Source organism: Gekko japonicus, unplaced genomic scaffold (assembly GCF_001447785.1).
Source record: "Gekko japonicus isolate JY-2015 unplaced genomic scaffold, Gekko_japonicus_V1.1 scaffold1700, whole genome shotgun sequence".
Classification (NCBI taxonomy): domain Eukaryota; kingdom Metazoa; phylum Chordata; class Lepidosauria; order Squamata; family Gekkonidae; genus Gekko; species Gekko japonicus.
The window spans coordinates 252,537-275,232 of record NW_015175411.1 but is presented as its reverse complement, the minus strand read 5'-3'; the positions used below and the strand labels follow the sequence as shown (position 1 = coordinate 275,232).

General features: G+C 48.5%; 1 protein-coding gene across 1 annotated transcript in view; it reads right to left on the bottom strand.

Moving 5' to 3' along the window:
• LOC107122625 (whirlin-like) overlaps window positions 1-22,696 on the bottom strand; it is a 217,852-nt gene that overhangs the window by 19,642 nt on the left and 175,514 nt on the right. The window contains exons 7-8 of the mRNA XM_015425741.1: window positions 14,084-14,296; window positions 12,430-12,642 (exon numbers count right to left, since the gene is read on the bottom strand). Coding sequence (XP_015281227.1) covers window positions 12,430-12,642; window positions 14,084-14,296 — 426 coding nt within the window. The remainder of the gene's footprint in view (window positions 1-12,429; window positions 12,643-14,083; window positions 14,297-22,696) is intronic.

The following is a 22,696-nucleotide window of genomic DNA, read 5'->3' as shown; positions in this document are numbered from 1 at the left end:
CCCCCCCAATAGCTAGCAATCCAAAACAGTCCAGTGGAGCCTGAGCGGTGGGTGTTACCTTCTGACATACTTCTGGTGATGTCAAGGGGTGTGGCATATGATAATGAGCTCCTGCACCTCTTTTTCTATGAAATGACCCCTGACCACCACTACTTGGTTCCTTTGGGGTGCGAGGTGACCCTGGCAGGAGGAGGGATGACAGACTATTGGAATGTTACCGTTGGGATTAAGATCTACCTCATCTTGTGACAAATGAAGCACTGATATTTTGTTGTTGTATTTTATTATTTTATGCTATGTTGTTTTTATTTTTTTTAATCTTGGGACTTTGTGCCTCTTGTTAGCCGCCCTGAGCCTTCGGGGTAGGGCGGGATATAAATTCAAAGATAAATAGATAAATAAATAAATCTCGAGGGAGTTCCTCACCCAGAGCTGGCAACCCTAATTACAACTCTGTCCAGAGATCAGTTCTCCTGGAGAAAACGGCTGCTTCGGAGGGTGGATTCTCTGGTGCTAGACCCTGCTGATCTCCCTCCATTCCCCAGACCCCCACTATCCCCCCAGGGTCCACCCCCAAATCTCTGGGAACTTTCCCAACTGGAATTGGCAGCCCTGGCCACCACCGAGAAGGCCCTTGCCCGGGTTGCCTCCCATCTATCCTCAGCTGGCAGGGGCACCCAAGGCAAGGCCCCTGAAGAGGACTGCAGGGCTTTGGGAGGTTCAGGTGGGAGGGGGCGGGCTCCTCCTTTCCCAGGCTCCACCCCCACATTCCCAGGGATTTCCCCAGCCTAGAGTTGGTAAGCCTCCTTCCAGCCAGTGGCCGGCTGCAGCAGGGGGAAGAGAGGCTGGGGAAAACTCCCAGAGAACGCTGGTGTCACGTCAAACCTGGCACCCAACTGAAAAATGGTAGCTGACTGTTGTGATCTGTGGACACAGAGTGGCACTTCCCTGTCTCTTTTGCGCTGGAAAAGCAATTCTGTTTTATGACAAATGCACCTCCTGGGTGTAAGGCAACCAGTTGGGAGTCCGAGGGCTAAGCTGCTGGTTCCCCGTAATGAATCAGCTTCCCATGTGGCAAACAGTCCCTTCCCCCATTCCTAGAACACCGAGTGGGCTTCATTTGCATGGTGGCCACATGGCACGAGAAGGGCTCATCCTCTGTCCCCACAAAGGACTCACGGACCCCCGGGTTTACCCTTCTGGAGTCTCCAGATCCCAGTTTGAGAAATGCTGTGCTAGCTATTGCTATGTATGTGTATGTGTGTATGATATGTCGCAGTCCAAACCTTACTTTGGGTGCAGAGGGCACTTCCTCATTCAAATTTTCTTTGAAATACAGGCCTCTGGGAGGCACTCGAAATAGAAGCTTGTGGTGCCAGAACCGGAGTTTGGACCAGGTGCTGCTGTATGTCCTCTTGCAGGGGACAGTCTCCAGAGCGTTTTGATGTGTCATTTGGGGTGGTCCAAGGAGTGTTTTGTAGGTGCAGCCTGGCCCCCAGTGCCTGCCTGTGTGATTATCCTGGGGGCACTGCACTTTGAAGCAGCTGGCACAAGAACCACACTTTGGACCAGGAAACAGCGTATGTCTCCTCGAAGGGGAGTGTCCGCTAAACATGGGGGTGTATGATATGTGGCCGTTTAAACCTTATTCTGGGGGATGCAGAGGGCCAGCAGTCAAACCAGTCCCTTATTCAAATCACCTTTGAAATGCAGGCTTCTTGGAGGCAACCCAAATCGAAGTCAGTGGCTCTAGAACCAGTATTTGGACTGTGGTACTCCATGTCATCTTGCAGGGGATAGTCTCCAGAGTGTGGGGATGTGTCATTTGGGGTGGTCCAAATATTGTTTTGTGGTGCATCATGGCCCAAGTGTCTGCCTGTGTGATTGTCCCGGGGCACCCCACTTTGGAGCAGCTGGCACTAGAACCATGCTTTGGACCAGGAAACAGGATATATCCTCTTGAAGGGGAGAGCCCTGTGAACCTGGGGGGGGGATGATGATGCATGGTGGTCCAGACCTTATTTTGGGGTTCAGAGCTTTCAAAGTCTCCTCAGTGCTTTTGGTTGAATTCATGAATAGGGAATGAATAAGGAACTGGGACTCTTGAGAGTCCCTTGGACTGCAAGAAGATCAAATTAGTCAACCCTAAAATAAATCAACCCTGACTGTTCCCTGGAAGGCCAGATAATGAAACTGAAGCTCAAATACTTTGGCCACCCAATGAGAAGGGAGCACTCACTGGAGAAGACCCTGATGCTGGGAAAGATTGAAGGTCAAAGAAGACGAGGACGGCAAAGGATGAGATGGTTAGACAGTGTCATAGATGCAACGAACATGACGTTGAGCCAACTTCAGAGGATGGCAGAAGACCGGAAGGCCTGGCGTGATCTGGTCCATGGGGTCGCGAAGAGTCGGACTCGACTGTGCGACTGAACAACAACAAAGGAACTGGGAATAAGGAATCAGCTTCAGCCTCGTCTTTGGCAGCACTTTGGTGCACTGAGCCTGTTTGCAGTTCAGCATGTTGCTTCCCCTCTGGGAGAGGAGGGTGACATCTACTGGCTAGGATACAATTGTGGTTGTGTTGTTGTTTTTTAATTTTACAACTTGCAAGCTTTGTAATTGCATCCCCTTTTGGGGAGGGGACAAATTCTTGCAGTGTCTCCTTCCAGGCTGGCAACATTTTTAGCAAATTAGAAACAAACGCAGTTCCATGATCAGGCAAAGCTGCTTTCAATTAACGCACTACACAATTAACCTCCCGCTCATACGACCTGCCTGCGATCTGGAAAATCATTAGCAGGGGAGGGAGAACCAGGCCGGGCCATCTGGTCTGCAGTTGGCCAGGCGTGGAGATGCATAGGCTGGGGTCATCTTCTCAACTTATTGATCTGCTCGAGTAAACCACACAACCAGCGAAATACCAGCTGGGGAGAAATGGGGATTGATAGCTCTAGAAGAGCCCACATAGCAAAGAAACGTGCCGTGGAAATCATTTCCAGTTCTCTGCAGAAAAAGGATTTCGCTCAGGAATGCAAGGTTGAAAGACAGAAACTCCACTGTTGCCAATTTCTTTGAGAACCTAACGACCCGGCTGGATCAGATCAGCCACCCGTTTGCTCCTAGTAACTCACAAACTGGTTATCGCTTTCCCCGTGTTGTTTATTCCCAGCAGCCAGCATTCTAAGGTATACTCTTTCTGAACATGGTAGTTCCACGTCTGCTTATTAAGCTGTCAGAGTTAGTGGCCATCATCAGCTCTTGCATTATGCATACATTGCAAGAAGGCGGACTTTGTTTTCTCTGCCTTGGACTTGCCACAGATGACTGCCGTCAAGCGATCCAGAGTCTAGTCAATCAGTTAATTAATATGAAAAGTTGGTATCCTGCACTCTCAGCTCACTGGCTCGGTGGCTCCCATTGGCAGGACAACTGCAGCCTAATTTAAAAGCAACCATCCTTTGTTCACTCCCTGTCTAATTAGTGCTTGCATCTTCCCAAAGCCTGTGTCTTCAAAGAATTACCTCAAAAGACAGAAAGGGTGATTTATTGAATTCAGTTCTACCCCGCCTTTCTCCCTAAGCCGCTGTGGGGTAGGTTGCACTAAGAGTGACTGTTATTATGATTATTGTTGTGGTTGTTATTATCACTATTATTAGATGGCAGTGAGTGTAGAATAGCCAGGAGATCCTAAGATTGTCTGGCAGCCAGAAGTCCTAGCTCTTTTAGCATTATACACCTCTAGGTGGCGAGTAGGCTTGCTAGCCCCCAGTTCTGGGTGGGGGAATCCCTCGATTTCAGGGGCTTCTCCCTACCGTGGACCAGCTGACCAGTGGGAGGAACCCACCCCTAAACAGGGATATTGCCGTGTGATGTCCCCAATACTATGACATCACCCAGAAGTGACATCATCACATTGGGGATGTCATGCAGGGGATGCCCTGGTCTTTGGGCACACTCTATGATTTGAGGGTGAAAAAAAATCATAGAGTTTCACCCAAACACCAGAGTGTCACCCGCACAACATCTCCATCCACCCCAGAACGCACCCCCAATCCCCCTGCTGGAATAAAGTGGGGACCTGGCAGGGGTCATTTCCTGCAGGAGCGCACAGGAACGGAGCTCCGGCAGTAATGAGCCCAGGGGGCGGGCACATGCAACAAGCCCCACCCCCTGCTCCCAGTAGCCCTCAGTCAGAGCAAGAAGCAGCCAGGTAAGCTGAAGAGCCCCCCCGGCCCCCTGGCCCAAAACAGTCCAGTGGCACCTTTAAGACCAAGTTTTATTCAGGTACAAGCTCTCCCTCCTCTGCCAGGACAGATCTTCATGTCCCCCCCCCAATAGCTAGCAATCCAAAACAGTCCAGTGGAGCCTGAGCGGTGGGTGTTGCCTTCTGACACACTTCCGGTGATGTCAGGGGGTGTGGCATATGCAACTAAGTTATGCTAATGCATTATGCTAATGAGATCCTGCACCTCTTTTTCTACGAAATGACCCCTGGGACCTGGCAACCCTTGGGGCAAGCTAGACTTGTCTTTAAGGCAAGAGAGGTTTCAGAGGTGGTTTGCCATTACTGCCTCTGCATCACACCCCTGGTATTCCTTGGCGGTCGTCCTTCCAAATACTATCCAAGGCTGACCCTGCCTAGCTCCTGAGATTTGACAAGATCAGACTAGCCTGGGCCATCCAGGTCCGGGCCCTGAGAGTGACTGGCCCAAGGTCACCCAGTGAGCGTCCGTGGCACCAAGGTCAGCTAGTTCCTAAACCAACACTCTCACCACTACAATAGGCTGGCACTGGGTTTGATCTGGGGGGGGGGGGCTTGCAGACGGAGAGGAAGAATGGCACCCCCTCCTCCCGCAGAATCAGCAGCCAGCAGGACGAAAGTGGGCAAGGGTGGCATCTGCACCCCCACCCCATCTTCATAACAATTCCAGGTAGGGCCAGACTCTCCCCCAGCCAATTGATGTATGCAAAGGAATAGTAGGGCTTCTTACCAAATGTTACTGCCACAGGGTTTTGATCCAGAAGTTCCCATTTTTGCCATAAGAACATAAAAGACGCCAATGTTGGATCACGCCATGGTTTCTTCCTACAGGCAGGAACCTTAGTCATCCCACCCCCACACTAATAAAATCTGTCACCTTTGGTTTTGCATCAGTGACGAAGAATGGTGCACAAGGAAGAAACGAAATGGCGACAATAAAAAAAATGGACAAAACAAAAACATGATGGTAATATATCAAAAAAACCCAACAGAATGAGAATGGGCTGTTGTGATTGGGGGAGTTTGGTCCCTGAAAGTGCACAGTGCATTGCGACCTGAGAACAACACCATTTGCAGGCCTCTGTGGCTGTTTTCACACATTCAACGTGAGTGCAATGAATGTGTGGCGGGGGTGGGGAAGGGATTGTAATGGTATGCACTCCCCTCAGCCTACCTGTGTTATCCTCATGACTGGGAACCTGATTTTTTTTTTGGGGGGGGGAGTCCTGATTGCATGGAGAGAGTCTCACGTGTGTACACTTGTGGGAACTGTGCATAGGGTGGTCCCCCTTAGGGATGCTATCTGGGTGGGAGAGGCTGTGGCACAGGGGTGGAGCATTTACTCTGTGTGCAGAACAGTCCTGGTTCAGCCCAGTAAAAGAATCTCATCCAGCAGCCATTGGGAGAGGTCTGCCCAAGACCCCGTAGAGCTGTTACCAGAGTCCACAATAACAGTGCAATCAGTTGTATCTGAAGAAGTGTGAAAGCTTATACTTTGAATAAAACTTTGCTGGTCTTAAAGGTGCTGCTGGACTCAAACTTTGTTCTGGTGCATTCCTAAGTATGCTTTCCTGGGAGTCAGCCCTGTCGAATAGACCTCAGAAGGATTCTGAATAGACTTGCCTAGGATTGCTCTTTAAGGGAGCTAGATGAGCCAATGGTACCAGGCCACTTGACTGGGTCAGCCGTGCACCCGCCTTTGCATGTTGAAGGTCTCCAGCTCAGTTCCAGACATCTCCAGTTAAAGGACCCCGAGACCCAGGAGGAATCATAAGGGATGTTAGATAGTGACTGTGTACAGCTGCGGTGGCTCAAGTGGTTAAGATGCTGAACTGCAGGCTGTGGAAAGTCAGTAGTTCAGCAGTTCGAGACCCGGGTGCCGCATGACGGGGTGAGCTCCCATCTCTAGTTCCAGCTCCTGCCAACCTAGCAGTTCAAAAGCAAGAAATTGCAAGTAGATAAATAGGTACCACTTCGGTGGGAAGGAAACAGCGTTCCGTGCACCTTGGTGTTTAGTCATGCCGGCCACATGACCACGGAAATGTCTTCGGACAGCGCTGGCTCTTCGGCTTTGAAACGGAGATGAGCACCGCAACCCTAGAGTCGGATTCAACTGGCTTTCGAGCAAGGGAACCTTTACCTTTACAGCCTCGTTGGGCCACCTCCTCATGCAAACGGGTCATCCCTGCACTGAACGTATATGCTAATGTGAAAACGATTACCTGTCACGAGCAAAGGTCAGACAATGAACTGGAAACCACTGACATCGCATGCAATTAAAGGAAAGATCATAAATGTTACTGGGGGGGGATGGGCTGTGGGACAGTAGGCAAAAGTCTCCAATAGAGCCACGAGACCCCCTGCACTGTATAATGGTTCTGTTTTTATCTGTTGGGTTTTTTAAATTATGTAAGCTGCCCTGAGCCTGCTCCGGTGGGGAGGGCGGGATATAAAACAAACAAATAAATAACATTCTGCTGCCCTCCTCCTTCGCACTCACAGCCACCCACGGTAGAACGGATGACCCCGATGCTTACCTCCATGAGGTCTATCAGCCACAAGAGGCGCTCCTGGGAGAAGAGGAAAGTCGGTTAGAAGCCGAGGAAACCAAGGCCAGAGGCAGTGATTAAAACACCTCCTCCCCAATCAGAAGTCTGCAAGACCCATGAACAGGCCCGGACTTGGTGGGTTTCATTTGTTGGGAAAACAAGGGCTGAATTATTTCTAGGACTGCCAACTGCTTCTTACCGGCCGTTACTCCTGTGCTGGTAAGAATGGTGGACGTCAGCAGGTGACCCAGGCTATGTTAAGTTTCCCTGGCTGATTTCTGCAGATTTTAAAAGGAAAAGAAGCAGGGCTGTTTTGATCTCCACCCCCCACCCCCCCACGCAACCTTGAAGCTTGTAAAGCGGTCGGCATCCTTGAGGACTGTAAAGTTGTGCCATCATCCTGGAACCCTTAGACTGGTTTCTCCAAGGACTTCAGCGGCTCCCGCCTCCAAGCTGTCCTTCTAAGGTCCAAACGGCATTCTGCACAGAGCCAGAGTGGTCCAGTGGTCAGAGCTTCAGCCCAGGCCTGGGGAGATTTGCCTTGAAGCTCAGCGAGTGGCCTTGGGCCAGGGACGATCATTCTTACCTACCTCGCAAGGTTGTTTTTGAGGAGAAAAGGGGGAGGACCAGATGGGCACTGCTCCAAACGCAGTTGTCAGGCCTGCCACCGTGGCGGAAGAGGCCTCCCAGCAGCCACTCTTGTTGCCCAGCACCACTCTGAGTGGAGGGGACCGCAGCAGGGCGTCATGTCCTCCCTCCAAAGAACTTCCTCCAGAGATCAGGAGGTATCTGATGAAGTGAGCAGCGACTCACGAAAGCTCCTCCCCTGCCACATATCTTGGTAGCCTCTAAGGTGGCTACAGGAGCTGCGGTGGCTCAAGTGGTGAAGACGCTGAACTGCAGGCTGTGGAAGGTCAGTAGTTCAGCAGTTCGAGACCCGGGTGCCGCATGACGGAGTGAGCTCCCGTCTCTAGTTCCAGCTCCTGCCAACCTAGCAGTTCAAAAGCAAGAAATTGCAAGTAGATAAATAGGTACCACTTTGGTGGGAAGGTAACAGCGTTCCGTGCGCCTTGGTGTTTAGTCATGCCGGCCACATGACCACGGAAACGTCTTCGGACAGCGCTGGCTCTTCGGCTTTGAAACGGAGATGAGCACCGCAACCCTAGAGTCGGATTCGACTGGCTTTCGAGCAAGGGAACCTTTACCTTTTAAGGTGGCTACGCTGGACTCTGGTTTTTTGCTCCTGCTACAGACAGACAAACATGGCGACCCATCTTCACCTATCTCCAGAGACCTGGTTCCCTCTTTTGCAATACATGGCAGATCGGGACCTCCTCCCCTCTAACTCTAATGACTCAGCCTGGATTCACTTCTAAAGCTATAGTCCCAAGTCTGAGCTTCTTTCTTCTACAACACTGAAGTCCACAATACACTTTACAGTCAGAGTATATGCTCTGTCTTTTACAAGGTAATCAAATTATTTTGACACTCCTAGAAATTGGAATCAGATTATTGTTCTTATATGAGGTTAGGATATCATGCTGCATCACAACAATGTTGTTGTGTTGACTTTGTACACACTGTCTTTGTTGATACATTTCTTGTACTGTTGTAATTCTTATCAATAAATATTATAAAATCAATTTTTTTTATCTATCTCCAGAGATCAGTCGTCATTCCAGGAGACCTCCTGGAAAAGTGGCCCTTTAAAGAGGGGGGCAGAACAATGGCACCCTACTTAGGCTCCACCCCCCCAGACTCTCCAGGTGTTTCCTAGCCCAAAGCTGGCAACCTTACTTAGGACCGATGCTCCCTCTAAGCTGTCGTGTGAGCAAAAATTCTACTCTGTGAGCTACCGGCATTAAAGTTGTGAGCAAGCGATTTGGCTGCTGCATCAATTAGTTTGCTCCGGAGCCATCCTTCCTGAGCTAAGACAAAAATGTGCGAGCCGGGGGCTAAAAAACTGTGAGCTAGCTCACACTGACTCAGCTTAGAGGGAACACTGCGCAGGACCCTCACAAGCCAGTGCTTGGAAAGAACATGGTGTTGTCTGGAAGTTCCCAAAGAAAGAGGGGCCATGCTGTGTTCCACTCAGAGCAGAACCCCTGGGTGGAAACTGTTGGAATATGCGAGATCTGTAGTGCAGCCTTATGAAGAAGATCTGAAGATCATCCTACAGGGGGACAGCTGAAGGACTAGGGACTTCCCACTTTTTCAAATTGTGTCCTTGCTGCCTCCTGATTGGCTCTTCTGGAGACTTTCTGCTCCTGCAGAGCTTCCTCCTTGCTGCTGTTCCTCTCACAGCAGTTAGGTTAGACAGTTAAGGCTCGCTCTCTCTCTTCCATGTTTTATAACAGTTTTGTTCTTCTTTAATAACCCCACTTATTTTTCTCTGAACAGTCGGTGCTCCACATCCTTTGCATATTTAAACTCTGCCAACAGAAACAACCCCTGAAACAGAGAGGCCGGCCCCAAGGAGTGACCACACTTTGGGCATCTCCCCCCCCCCCCCAATGTCGTGTGTGCCTCCCAGCCACAGCTTTCAGCAAGCCATCTGATGAAAAGACATCAGATTTCCAAGGCCACTAGTGCAGCTATGATGAAAGCTGTTTTATGGCCAGCAAATTAATGTAGGGGCTGCAAGGCTGCACATTTAGAGGCAATTATGGTAACTTAATTAGACAGCGTGCAAAATGAGACATTAGAGGGTTGCCCCGGGCTTGCGGGAAGGGAAGGTGGGAGGAGGACATGGAGGACGGACGGCCCATCTCCACCCCCACCCCCCAGAAGGGACAGCAGAAACAGTGGAGAACGGAATCTATATCTGGAAGGGGGAACACGCTTGGCCAATCCTGTCACCTATCGTAATTCCTTTTTAGCCTACCTTTTCTCAAAGACTTCCCTTTCCTCAAAGCTATCCTCTCCTCATTTCATCCTCACAACATCCCTGTGAGGTAGGATAGACTAAGACCAAGCGCAAGACTTTGTTCTATAAGGCGGGAAAGGTGGAAAGGAGATGTTTTGAATAAACACTACATCAATCAAGCGACTGGAGCCTAAACTCACAAAGTGAACTTCATGGCCGAGAGGGGATTTGAACTTCTCCGTCCTAGACCGACACTCTGAAGCCCTGCACCACAATGTTTTCCCAGTAAATAAACACTGACGTGGCCTGTCCGTCCGTCACATTTCTATCCTGCCATTCCTGCAGGGAGCTCACAGTGACATCCAGATTTATCCTCAGGACAAACCTGCGAGGTACATCAGGCTCAGAGAAAGAGTGACTGGCCCCGAGGTGGCCACGCAAACGCCACGGTAGAGTGAGGGCTTTAAAAATTTACTTAGTGGATTAACACCCTGCTTTCGGTTTAAAACGACCACCGCCTCAAGGCAGCTTACATAAAAAAGCAATCAAAACGCATAACCTCCCTAAACCTCCCTAAACTAAAAACCAGCTGTCTGAAAAAGCAAAACAATGACCTAAAAAGAGCAGCCAACAATGAAAGCAACCACCATGACTAATGATGACAGATCCAGGTGGGCGGCCGTGTTGGGCTGAAGCAGCGGAACAAAGTTTCAGACCAACAAAGCTTTATTCAAGGTGTAAGCTTTCGTGTGCACACACACTTTAGACACATTGAAATGGAAGTTACCAGTCCATGTATGTTCATATATGTATGGACCGGTAACTTCCATTTCAATGTATCTGAAGAAGTGTGGGTGCACACAGAAGCTTATACCTTGAATAAAACTTTGTTGCTCTGAAAGCCACCAGACACGAACTTTGTTCAGCCATAACTAGTGGTAGAAGCTGAACCTGATGAAAAAGCTTTGTTACTTCTAGGTTACCAGGCAGGTTGCACAATTTGGGAAATGAAGGCAGACATTATCCTCCTAAAACCAGGTGAATTAAAACCTAAGGGCTCACTGAAGGGAAATTCTGGGAGTTTTACACCCTTTCTTGATCACAAAAACCTGCTCTCCAGACATTCACACGTGCGTGCAAACTGGGCTGCCAGTGGGATTTGAAGAGGAACAACAGGACAAATGGAGGAGTCCCAATGCTTGGATTCCAGGTCAAAAGCTCAAACGGATGCTCCTGGATGTTGCCAGCTTGCAGCTTGTTAGCCTCAAACACCTTCTTGCTGATGTTGCCTTTTGCTCATAAGGTTCAAACTTATCAGCATCTATTTTCACACCATTTTCTGTTTCTTCAAGCCAAATGGTCCCCCATCAAACATATGCAGTTTTCAACCCTGCTGCAGTGACACTGACCAGGCAACCCTAAGCAGGGTGACACCCTGCTAAGCCCTTTTGCTTCAAAGGTGGTAACTGTTCGGATGGCACCATTCACAAAACTCCCCCTGAACTCGCCCACTTCTGCTTGTAATTCTGGCTATTAATGATTCTGCCAAGTTGGCATTCCCTTGGGGCGATCTTAGTGATTCTGGAGTCCTGGGGGAAAGTCCAGGATCGGAACCAGACTCACTGATGCCTTCTCTTCTCTTGTAGGAGCCACCCCGAACCCAAATAAGGGTAGCCATTGCCCTCCTGTGAGATGGGTGGGAACTGTGGTTGTGAGCAGGCAGGCGAGTGTGAGCCACCGCCACTGCTGCAAGCTGGTGGGTGGGCTTGAGCAGCCATTGTCTCAAGCTCGGGGTCCCAGCCGCATGGGACCCTGCTCTTCTTCCCTTCCCTCCTCTGTTGGGGGAAGGGATCCTCCCGTGGCTGTTTTTGCTTCCTAGCCCATCCCGGTCACTGGGTGCCAAGGTGGGGCAGCTTCAGGACAGGGGCTAGCGAGAACCACCAGTAGGATGGTCAGAGGGGGGCCCCCACTGCCCTACAGTGGATTACCCCTGCTGCTGGCCTGAAACTGCCACCACCCACTGCAGATCCAGGGACAGAGGGGAGGCTGGCCGCAGTGATGCTGTGGCAGTTCGATGGTGGGGGATCCTCTGGCTGCACCCCTCCCCAGCATGGCCTTCCCAGTGTGTGGTTGCCCCATGGTGCATTTACTCCATGCATCTGATAAAATGAACTCAACCCACAAAAGTTTACGTGAAAATAAAACTTGGCTCATCTTTAAGGTATCCCAAGACTCCTATTTAGGGATCAGCATCCTGCCTTTAGATTCCTCCTCCATCCCTTCTCATTCAGAATCCACAAATCTGGAGAAAAGTTCAAATGGGGAAAATGCTGGAAGCATCTCTTATACGTTGAGGGCAGACATCCCCCCCCCCCCCCCCCCCCCCGTCCCTGATCTCCATCAAATGTCTAGTTTGGCCCACAGGAACAATTCTGTGTCAGCCGCTGGCTCTTCCTGTGTCGAGTGTGTGCACTGTGGGTCTGTGGAAACAACTCAGAAGTTAGATCCAGGTGGTCAGCCATGTTGGTCTGAAGTCGTAGAACCAAGTTAGAGTCCAGTGGCACCTTTAAGACGAACAAAGGTTTATTCAAGGCATGAGCTTTCGTGTGCACCTTGTATAAACATTTGTTGGTCTTAAAGATGCCACTGGACTCTAAATTTGTTCTACAACACAGAAGGGTTTAACTGCGAGGGATTTAAGGGGACCATGAGATACACCAGAGCACTCACAGAGAAGCAAGCTCACTTACCCGAGCTGAACTGACGGTGGTGGAGGTGAAGTGACTCCCGGTAGAAGAGACGGTGTCGCTGTAAGACATGATGGAGTAGGAGTCTGTGCCGGTCCCTGTCCCTGAGGGCTGCCGGGCCTTCATGAATTCAATCTCCCTCTTCAGGACCAGGTTGTCAAAGCGGTCAAGGTCCTGAGGAGAGATGACGCCCCTGACCTCTGACAGGAGTGAGAACTGGGCAGGAGGGAAGGAAGGAAAGAAAGGCTTAATACAGGGATGAACAGGTTTTCTATGTTCTGCTCCATTATCGTTCTGCAATTTCAATCTGTGTTGCAGTGCACTCCCTTCTTAAATCTAGTTCAACTGGGACAAAAATGAATGCTTGAACTGAAATGTGCAGTTTGCCCCAGCTTCTGGTTCCTTCTGTTTATTTGTAGCCTGATAATGCTCCACGTTACTGACATGCACTTGCACATCGATAAAGTGCTGCAAAAGGACTACCTCGACAAATGATTGCACCAAGATTCATTTTATGCAGTATTTTACTCATCAGCAAATATGTTCCTACTACACACCAATGTTCCCTCTAAGCTCTGGAGTCTTGTGAGCAAAAATTCTACTTTGTGAGCTACTGGCATTAAAGTTGTGAGCAAGCGATTTGGCTCCTGCATAAATTAGTTTGCTCTGGAGCCATCTTTCCTGAGCCAAGACAAAAATGTGTGAGCCAGAGGCTAAAAAACTGTGAGCTAGCTCACACTAACTCAGCTTAGAGGGAACACTGCTACACACTGGTAAAACACTGCACAAAAAGAATCTTGGCACAATCACACGTACGATCACATCAAGACTGCTTCTGTGCAGGGTTTTATTAATGGGCCCATGCCCGTCAGAAATATAAAATGTGTGTGCCATCAGTTTCACTGAGGAAACAAGAACAGGTAATTCAGACTGCCAAAAACTCAGGGATCAAGATGGATGGGGAGAATGTTCGTATGCATCTCTGACTGGAAGATCCTTGGATACTCTCCATGTTCTTGAATCTGTGTGCCAGTGACAAGCCCAATGGAAGGTGATGGGCAGTAAGTTCAGCACTGATGAGAATTAGTGCTCCTTCACTCAGTGAGTCATTTAACTGTGGAATTAGGTGCCACAGGACACTGTGATGGCCCCTCGTTCAGAGGGATATTTGACAAATGGCTATTAGAAGTGATGATTAAATGGAAACACTGGGCTGGGTCCAAACATCCCCCAAGGAACCTTCCACCTGCCTAAGAAGTTGTCCTCCAACTTAAGTGGTTCTTCCTCCAGTGGGAGGGCCACTTAAGTTGGAGAAAGGCTTCGTAGGCTTCAAACTTTGTGGAGTGGAATATGAGGATAGGGTTGGTTCCTCCCCAACTACATTCAGAGGTAGTAAACCTCTGAATGTCAGTGCTGGGAGACAACCACCAGGGAGAGCCTTGGCCTTTGCGCCCAGCTTGTAGACCTCCCAGTGGCATCTGGTTGGCCACTGTGTGAAACAGGAGGGTGGACCAGACGGACCACTGATCAGATCCAGCAGGGCTGCTCTTATGTTCTCTTCTATAAGTTTCAATGAGTACAGGTCCTCGCCCAAGGCCTAACTTCTAACTGGGTAATCCTGCGCTTCCCGTTCCTCTGCTGGGCCTCTCTGCCTTACCTTGGCATGAGTGTTGAGCAGCTCAAAGAGGGCCATGACGAGGGCGTCCACAGAGATGTTGCTCTCCTTGTACTCATCCAGGTAGTAGCCCATCGTGGCTCTCTCCGGCTCGTTCAGTAGGTGGCGCGCATGCTCCTCCAACATGACCCGGCTCTGGTTCACCAGGCTGCTCAGGGTGACCTGGGACCCTGCCAGGCCCCTGTAGAAAGAGGGCTGGAAGGAGCAAACAATTAAAACAAATCAATAGGGGAAATGTATTTGTTGATTTAAACATATCACATCTCCCCCAATGCCCCAGAAGCGTTGTGTAATGTCAAACCAATACAATCTCCCATTGACAGAAAAAGGGCTGTACCAGTTTTACAGGTAGGGACATGCTTGTGACCCCCCAATTTCTCCATACTCCCTGAGAGCCCCCTCCAATTTTTAGTTCTTGTTGAATGCTCACATCTGCCTGCTGCACCAGGGAGGGGCTTTGGCTCAGTGGCAGAGCATCTGCTTGGCATGCAGAAGGTCCCAGGTACAACCCCAAGCATCTTCAGTTAAAAGGGCCTGGTAGTAGGTGATGTGAAATACCTCTGTCTGAGACCCCGGAGAGCTGCTGCCAGCCTGAGTAGACAACACTGATCTCGATGGACTGATGGTCTGCTTCAATATAAGGCAGCTTCATGTATGCTCATGTATGCATGCATTAACTGATTCTAAAACAGCCTGTTCAGCATTATCTTAAAGCTTATTATTTTGGGTTCAAAGTATGTTAGGAAAAAAATTGTTACTCTAAACAGGTTATGAACACATTATTTTGTTTCACTTCATTTAAACCCCAGTTTTATTAATTTTACACAATTTATAGCTTGCCTTATGAAAAAAGAGAAGAGGAGATTGGATTTATACCCTGCCTTTTACTACCCAAAGGAGTCTCAGGGCAGCTTACAATCTTCCCCTCCCCACAAGAGACACCGTGTGAGGTATGTGGGGCTGAGAGCGCTCTTTTGAGAACTGCCCTTGAGAGAACAGCTCTGAAAGAAATGGTGACTGACCCAAGGTCACACAAGGCAGAGCCAGAAGAAATCTTGGAAACTAGAAAGATTGCTGGGTATGATTTCTAGGGATAAGAGGGCAGGATTTTAATGCTCTGTACCTGAGAAGAAGCAGGATTAATGATGTGAGGTTTTTAAAAAGAGGCAGCCTTAACTTTGAAAAACAATAAATAATTCAAAACGGGTTCATTTGTCTGTAGCTTTTAGACCAAGTAGACAAACCAATCATCCCCAAAAGACCTGGTCTGCATCTCTACAAGAATCCAGCATCTGTTTGGCCTTCCTGTTTGATCATTCCCAAATGGCATACACAAAACGGTCTATTAACCATCCTTGCACTCAAGTCTCTGGAGGAGCCTCTTCATTTGAGGACCAAAACCTTTTCAGCCTTTTACGTCCTCTTATATCTGGAGATGTAGTGATTGTTTTAAAGACCTTGCAAGCACTACTTGTAGGACTGGAATCAGCAGAGGGCCAGCTGTTAACGTGAGAGCAGTAATTGCAAAGTACCTTTCAACCAAAATGAAGCCGATTGCTCTAGAGGGGGACTGGAACGGGTGCTTTGTGGACATCTTTTGACCTTCAGAATCAGCAGCAAATCAAGAATGCTTTCAGAGGGGAGGGTCTTAGAGGACGTGCTTTTCATGCAGCGGGATGCCAGCTCCGTCTCTGGCATCACCAGTTAAAAGATCTTGGGGAACAGATGTTTGGAAAGACTCTTCTCTGCCTGAGACCCCAGAGAGACTCTGCCAGACAGGATAATACTGCAGTCTGACTTGATACAAGCTTAAGGAGAGGAGCCGCAGCTAATTGGAAGAGCACCTGCTTTGCATGCAGAAGGGACCTCAGTTAGAGGACCTTAGGTAGAAGGGCTTGGGAAAGAAGTCTCTCTCTGGCCAAGACCTTGGACAGCAGCTGGCAGTTTTAGTAGTTGTAGCAGTGCCAGAACTCAGTGGGAGAAACACTTTAATCTCCCTGGACATTCTATTACAGAACTGAAAGTCACTATTTTATTTTTAAAAACTTCAAAGGGAACACAGAATGTGAAAGTGATGAATGAGAACTCATCAAGAAATTAAACACTACATGCTATCCTGGTTTAAAGAGAGACTTGGATTTCCTTACTCACAACTATCTCTAATAGCTCTACAGGATCCTCTTTACAGACATTTTGATTGACTGTTCTTAGCATGTTTTACTGGACTATAACCTTGTACCAATATCAGTTAATTTTCACTTAAACTTATCAACTTGGTTATGTGTTCAAGCCTTTGACTTCTCTCATCATCCATTATTTGTAACTGCTAGCACTGTTTCAGACACACAGAGACTTCACACAGTTTTGTGACAGGATCCACACCTAACCTTGTTTTAACCTCCTTTTATCCCACTCAGAAAATTTACACTTGAAAGATCTGTGACAAAATTCACTCTCTGTCTTAACACTTCCCCTCCCCTGGAATCTTCCCCTTTAAAAGGATTCCTGGTTCAATTTCCACTTATCTGAAGAAGTGAGCTGTGATTTGTGGAAGTTCATGTTGAAATAAATGTTAACCTTTAAGGTGCCACTGGACTTTAGTTTCCATGGGCAAGACTGAGCAAGATGGACCACTGGTCGGACTCTGGGTATAGCAGCTTCATAGGCTCACAGGAAGACAGAAGTGATGAAGTTGCTCCAGTAGATCCATTCCTGAATCCTAGCCATGGGTCTCCCAAGACCCTGACTGCATGCTAATCCATTTCAGGTCTTCTACTGGACTAGCTAGCTAAAGGAAGTACTTTAGCTGGATGTTTCCATGGGGTTGTCTGGAACCCCAAAATCTGGGGAGAAATTCAACTGGGGAACTGTTGAAAGCCCCCATACTTATTTTGGGCGGTGAACTGCAACAGGTTCAATCAGTGAGAGAGACCCCGGCTGTTTGACAAAATGAGTGTTAGAAAATGATGCACCACTGTATCTATTGTTGAACTGTTTCCCCTGACAAGGATATTCAAAACATGTTAAGAATTATTCATCAAAACGTAATTGCACCTAATTGGATTTGCTGGCAGTGGCATTTCTCTGGTTATTAGTGTGCTCCCCTCCCCGCTTGTTCTCTGTGCATAGCTGCTTAAAGGAGGCCTGACTGCCCTGATTAAAAAAATAATAACTCTGACTTGCAGAACAAGTAATATCTCATTTGTTGGTCCATTTTGTTTTAACAGATCGCTGTCATGTATTTGTAGGCTTCTGAGACTGAAAAACCCACACTGCCCCATGGCACCTTAAAGACCATAATGTCTTGCACCAGAAGCTTTCATGGACTGGAACCAACTTCAGCTGATGCATGAAATGGCAACTTAATGGGGCAAGTATATATAGATACAAGCATACAAAAAGGAAGAAGCGCATTTGTAACTAGGGCGGTCCAAAGGCTATCAAAGGCAAGGAGGGCAGCCGGATGTTCTTCATTCTGCTTTCCAGGATTTGAAGCTCATGAGAGCTACAACTCAGAGAGCCCGGCAGTGAGCCATAAACACAACTCGCCAAAGAAAGCATTTCGTAAATTTCTTATCAGCAAGAGCCACCTGCAAAACTTAGCTGACGATTTCCATTTCAAAGGAGAGTCCCTCCCAGAGAAGAGCTGGATGATGCCCCCCAATCCCACAATTTGGAATCCTGCACCACATTTAGGTGGGATGAGGGTGCTGATCTAAAAGCAACTGAAAAAGCACTACAGAGGGGCCATGCGCAAGAATCACAGAACACAAAACAGAAACCTTTATTGGCATAACATAAGTAAACCAGGCAAGGAAACGTTTAAGGGGTAGTACAAGAACAACATCAACCAATAATCCCGATATTCCAAAATACAAGACAATCCTAATGTCATGCCTGCCTCTGCTGATGTCATGCCTGCCTTTGCTGATGCCCCTGAACAGGCTCCTGAGGACCCTGAACAGGCTCCTGAGGACAGTACTGCAGCAGAAAGGCAAAGACTGGATCCTGTAGCTGAAAGCTATCTAAGTGGTGAGGAGGATAGAGCCTCCCAGGGAACACCTGCAAGGGATCAGTCTCTGCTGCAGCCCAGTAATTCATTATCAGACTCGCCTCCACCTGTAACCAGGCTCAGGAATGTAAGAAGACAACAGCTGAGAGAGCGAAGGCAGAATGCACGCATGCGTGCCAGAAGATCTCTTAGCCCTGATTACTGACAGGATCCTGTCCTCACTCCTGGCTAGCTAATGAGTTGATTAGCTAGCACTGTATATATGCAAGTCTGTTGCCAGCAGTCATTTGTGCTGGCAACGTCGTTTGTTCAGGACCTGAATCCTTGCATCTCTGCTCCAGACCTTGTGGAATTCTTCTCGGCTTGATCCTCGGCTTTTGACCTTTGGCTTTGTTGACCCTGCGTTCATCTCTGACTCCTCTGGTATTGTTGTGATTTATGGACTTGAAACTTTGGTATGTCTGACCCTGCTTTTGGACTGTGATTTAAACCTGCTTGAACCTTGCTACCTGGTTTGCCCGGCTTGACCTCGGACTGTTCCTGGACTTTTGCTTGCTTGTGTCACGCCCCCTGGTCCTGCCGTGACAGATTGCCAGCACCCACAACGCTCACACATCCCCACCATGGAAGACGGAGCAACCGGAGGTGTGGACCCCATGGAGGAAATGCTAGCACAGGTACAGCACTTAACTCAAGCTGTGATTGCTTTGCAACAACAGGCTGCTACAAATGCTGTTGCTGTAGCAAATGCTGGTACACCTCCCCCACGTTGCCCAATAAATCCTCCTGATCGTTTCGGTGGGAATGTTGATGAGTTCCAGGCATTCCTTGCCCAATGTAATCTGTATATTGAGCTCAGGGCTCGGGACTTTGTTTCTGAGAAGGCTAAAGTTTGTTTCATTTTAAGCCTCCTTAAAGGGCAAGCTGCCAAATGGGCCACGCCCTTGCTGGTGGGGAATTCTCCCTTACTATCTGACTTCCAGGCTTTCAAGGCTCATTTTGCCGCTGCTTATGCCAATCCTGTGAAAGCTGAAACAGCTAACCGCAAAATAAGGGCTCTTACTCAGCATAAAACCTCTGTCGCTCAGTACACCAATGAGTTCCAGCTGCTGGCTCAAGACCTGACATGGAATGAGGCAGCGTTTATTGACCAGTATACTGAAGGGCTGTCTGACGAAATTCTAGATGAACTTGCACGCAGTGAACGCCCTGACACTTTACAAGCCCTCATCCATCTCTGTCTCCGCATTGATGGGAGGTTACAGAGCCGCCGCCAAAACAGAAAAAAGGCTCTCGCCTTCCCCAGCAGAACCCTTCAGACCTTCCACCGGCCTTCCTCCCCCGGCTCCTCTCCACCTCCTGCAGGCACAGAGCCCATGCAACTTGGCACCGCTCGGCCCCGCCTTACTTCTGAGGAGAAGCTGAGACGGCGCACTCAACAGCTGTGTCTGTATTGTGGAGAAGCCGGGCATTTTGCCTCCAGCTGCCCTGCCAAGCAGAAGCGCTCACCACAACCGGCTCCACCGGTAAAAGAGCAGCCCCAAGCCTGACCGGACCCCCCGGTTTGGGGCCTATTCTGGGGTCCTCCAGTACTCCATACTCACCACAGACTCCCTTCCTGGTGCCAGTGCGGTTGCAACTCCCAGACAACCGCTGGCTCTTCATCCACGCCATGTTGGACTCAGGGGCCGCCTGTTGTTTCATGGACATTCTTTTTGCCAAAGAACACGGCGTTCCCCTTCAAGAGAAGGCAACCCCAGCGCTTGTAGAAGCCATTGATGGACGCCTGCTCCGCTCCGGACCCGTCGTCCAAGAAACCCAGCCACTCACCTTGTGGATACAGCAGCACCAGGAACAAATAACTTTCGACTTGGTGAGGATGCCGAGGTTTCCAGTCATCCTGGGTCTCTCCTGGCTGCGCCACAACAACCCTCAGGTAGACTGGGTACATCAGGAGCTCCAGTTCGGCACCAGTCCTGCACCCACGCCTTCCGTGGAAACGATGGTAGACACCCCGTCTTCAGCACCATCGCCAGAACCATCACCAGCTGCTTTGCTGCTGGGCGCTGCGGCTCCCGCTTTACCTGCCACCTATCAGGACTATGCAGACGTCTTTGACGAAAAGGAGGCAGACCAGCTACCCCCGCATCGGCCCTACGACTGTGCCATCAACCTCATCCCCGACGCTCCGTTACCCTCAGGCCGCCTTTACCCAATGGCAGAACCGGAGCTGGCTGCGCTGAGGGACTATTTGGACAAAAATCTGGCCAGAGGGTTTATTCGGCCCTCTACGTCTCCTCTGTCTTCCCCAGTCCTCTTTGTGAAAAAGAACAGGGAGCCCATCTAGACCTGGGGCCTTATTAGATTTAAGAGAGCCAATTAGTTCCGCAATTTCCTCTTGCAAAACTGGAGGTCAGTTCGGAATGTCAGAAGGTATCAATCCAAGATTGTTCATATCCGACTCAGAGGACTCATTGAACAATTCATTGTAATAGGAAAACCATCTGACCGAGGGAATAGTACAAGCAGGAACAGCTCCAGTTGGAGAATTAAATTTACCAGCCAGAAGCCAAAAGGCTCGAGTATCGTTAGCTCGGGCCGCTTCAAAGAATCTAGCCCATTTTTCCAAACAGAAAACATGTTTTTTTTTGTGCTAGCAATTGACCATATTCTTTTTTTAGCTTAAAGAACTGGTTAGGGGAATAGGCAAAGGGTCCCTGCTGGATTTGGCGGAAGGATTGTCTAAGTCTGCTTTTAAAAAGCAGACATTCTCTGTCAAACCAGGCGTTTGGGAAGCTGGTTTGGCTATTGGGACCCATTGGTTTGGCAAAGGAAGAGATGCTGTCAACTATAGAATTATAAGCCAAAAGTGCCTTCTCCCATGATTCCGCTTCAATTAAGCTGCGCTTTAGCTCCAGACCTTGGTGACCAGACATCCAAAGGGAGATCTGTTCCAAAGAGGAAGGGAAACAGCTTATTTTCTTATGTTGGGACAAATTGGATTCCACTGGGCTAGATATACATTGCTTGTCTATCTCATAATTTGATCGAAAGGACAACAAAACAGGAAGATGATCACTTTCAGTCCTAAATCGTATTGTGAAATCTACAATACACTCACACCATTCAGCAGATAGGATCGCATAATCAACAACACTATTTCCCCTAGGGGAAACAAAAGTGTAATTACCAGGAGCATTGTATTGAGGAGAACCATTGAGTATTAAAAAATTATTGTGAGAACATAAATGTACCAGGTGGTAGCCAGCCTGGTTAATTATTGCATCCCTAGACTGCCTAGGCCTAAAAAAAGGGAAGGGAGTATGCTCATCATCGTCCCAATGAAGCATAGAGCCAATTTGATCATTGTCATTACCTATTCTAGCATTAAAATCCCCCACCAATAGAAAGAAAGCCTCAGGATATTTAATAGAGTGATTAGTAAGGAAGTCATTCAGTCGATTCCAATGGGCTCTGAGAATGTTATTATCTTGACAAGGGGGCATATAGACATTGGCAGTGATCAACTGGAAGTCTTTAAACAAAATAAGAAAAACTTGGGCGAAAGGGGGGCACGCCTCTAGCTGAATGACAGATAGTTTAGTAGCATTCTTAAAGAGGCCACAGAGCCCACCCATAAAACAACCCTTCCGATTTGGCCTCGTGGCAAGGAGTGAGAAGGAAGAAAACCTATTAATAGATACATTAATTGGGGACCATGTTTCCTGGAGAAAAATCATGTCAAATGGAGAAGTTTCAAGCGGTCCGGAGTAGATGATTCGGCCAGGGCTTCCGACGTAATTCCAGTCGACACCATAGGGAAGCCTTCAGAAACCACCGACTCGGTTCCCCTTTGCATCATGATGAGATTTTCACGCACTACTTGGGTGGGATAGTTGGGCATAAGTGTCACAGTGGCCACCTCAGTGGGGCCTGCCAAAGGTGCTAGGTGGGGTATATCCTTAACGTTGGTATCCAGGGATAGAGTGGAGTCCTTAACCCCTTGAAGTTTATGACTCATAGAATTTAGTCTATCTATAACAACTTGTTGGTCATCAGTTGCAAGAGTTCCAAAGGACAAAAGCATGCCGTCTTCCACATCTTTCACTAGGGGAGTCAAAGTCAAGACATTGTTGGAGTTATCTAAATCCAAAGAAGCCAGAAAATCTTTGCTACCAGTTTGCATACAAGAAGTTTTGGGATCAATTTGCATTGTTGAGTCATCAGCAGATGTTTCTTCCCAAGAAATCAAATTGGTATGGATAGTATCAGCAGACTTGGACAGGACAGTCAATGGTTTAGAAGAGGGTATACATTTTACACATTTCTTAGTAATTAAGGGAGCGACAATGAGGTTCTGAAAAACACGATTAGGGAAAATTCCCATCTTGCAGAGGACCGCTTTCCTGTTTAATAGCAGTGCTGGCAGAAGAAACCCTTTTGCGATAAGCTCAGCACTCCGAGGGCCAGGCTAAACAGCCAGCAGATCCATGCAGCAAATCAATTTTACAGGCAATACCGCTGCAGGGCGGCTGGTGGTTTGTACACTTTAAAACTCCCTGCAAACAGAAACAACGGTGCAT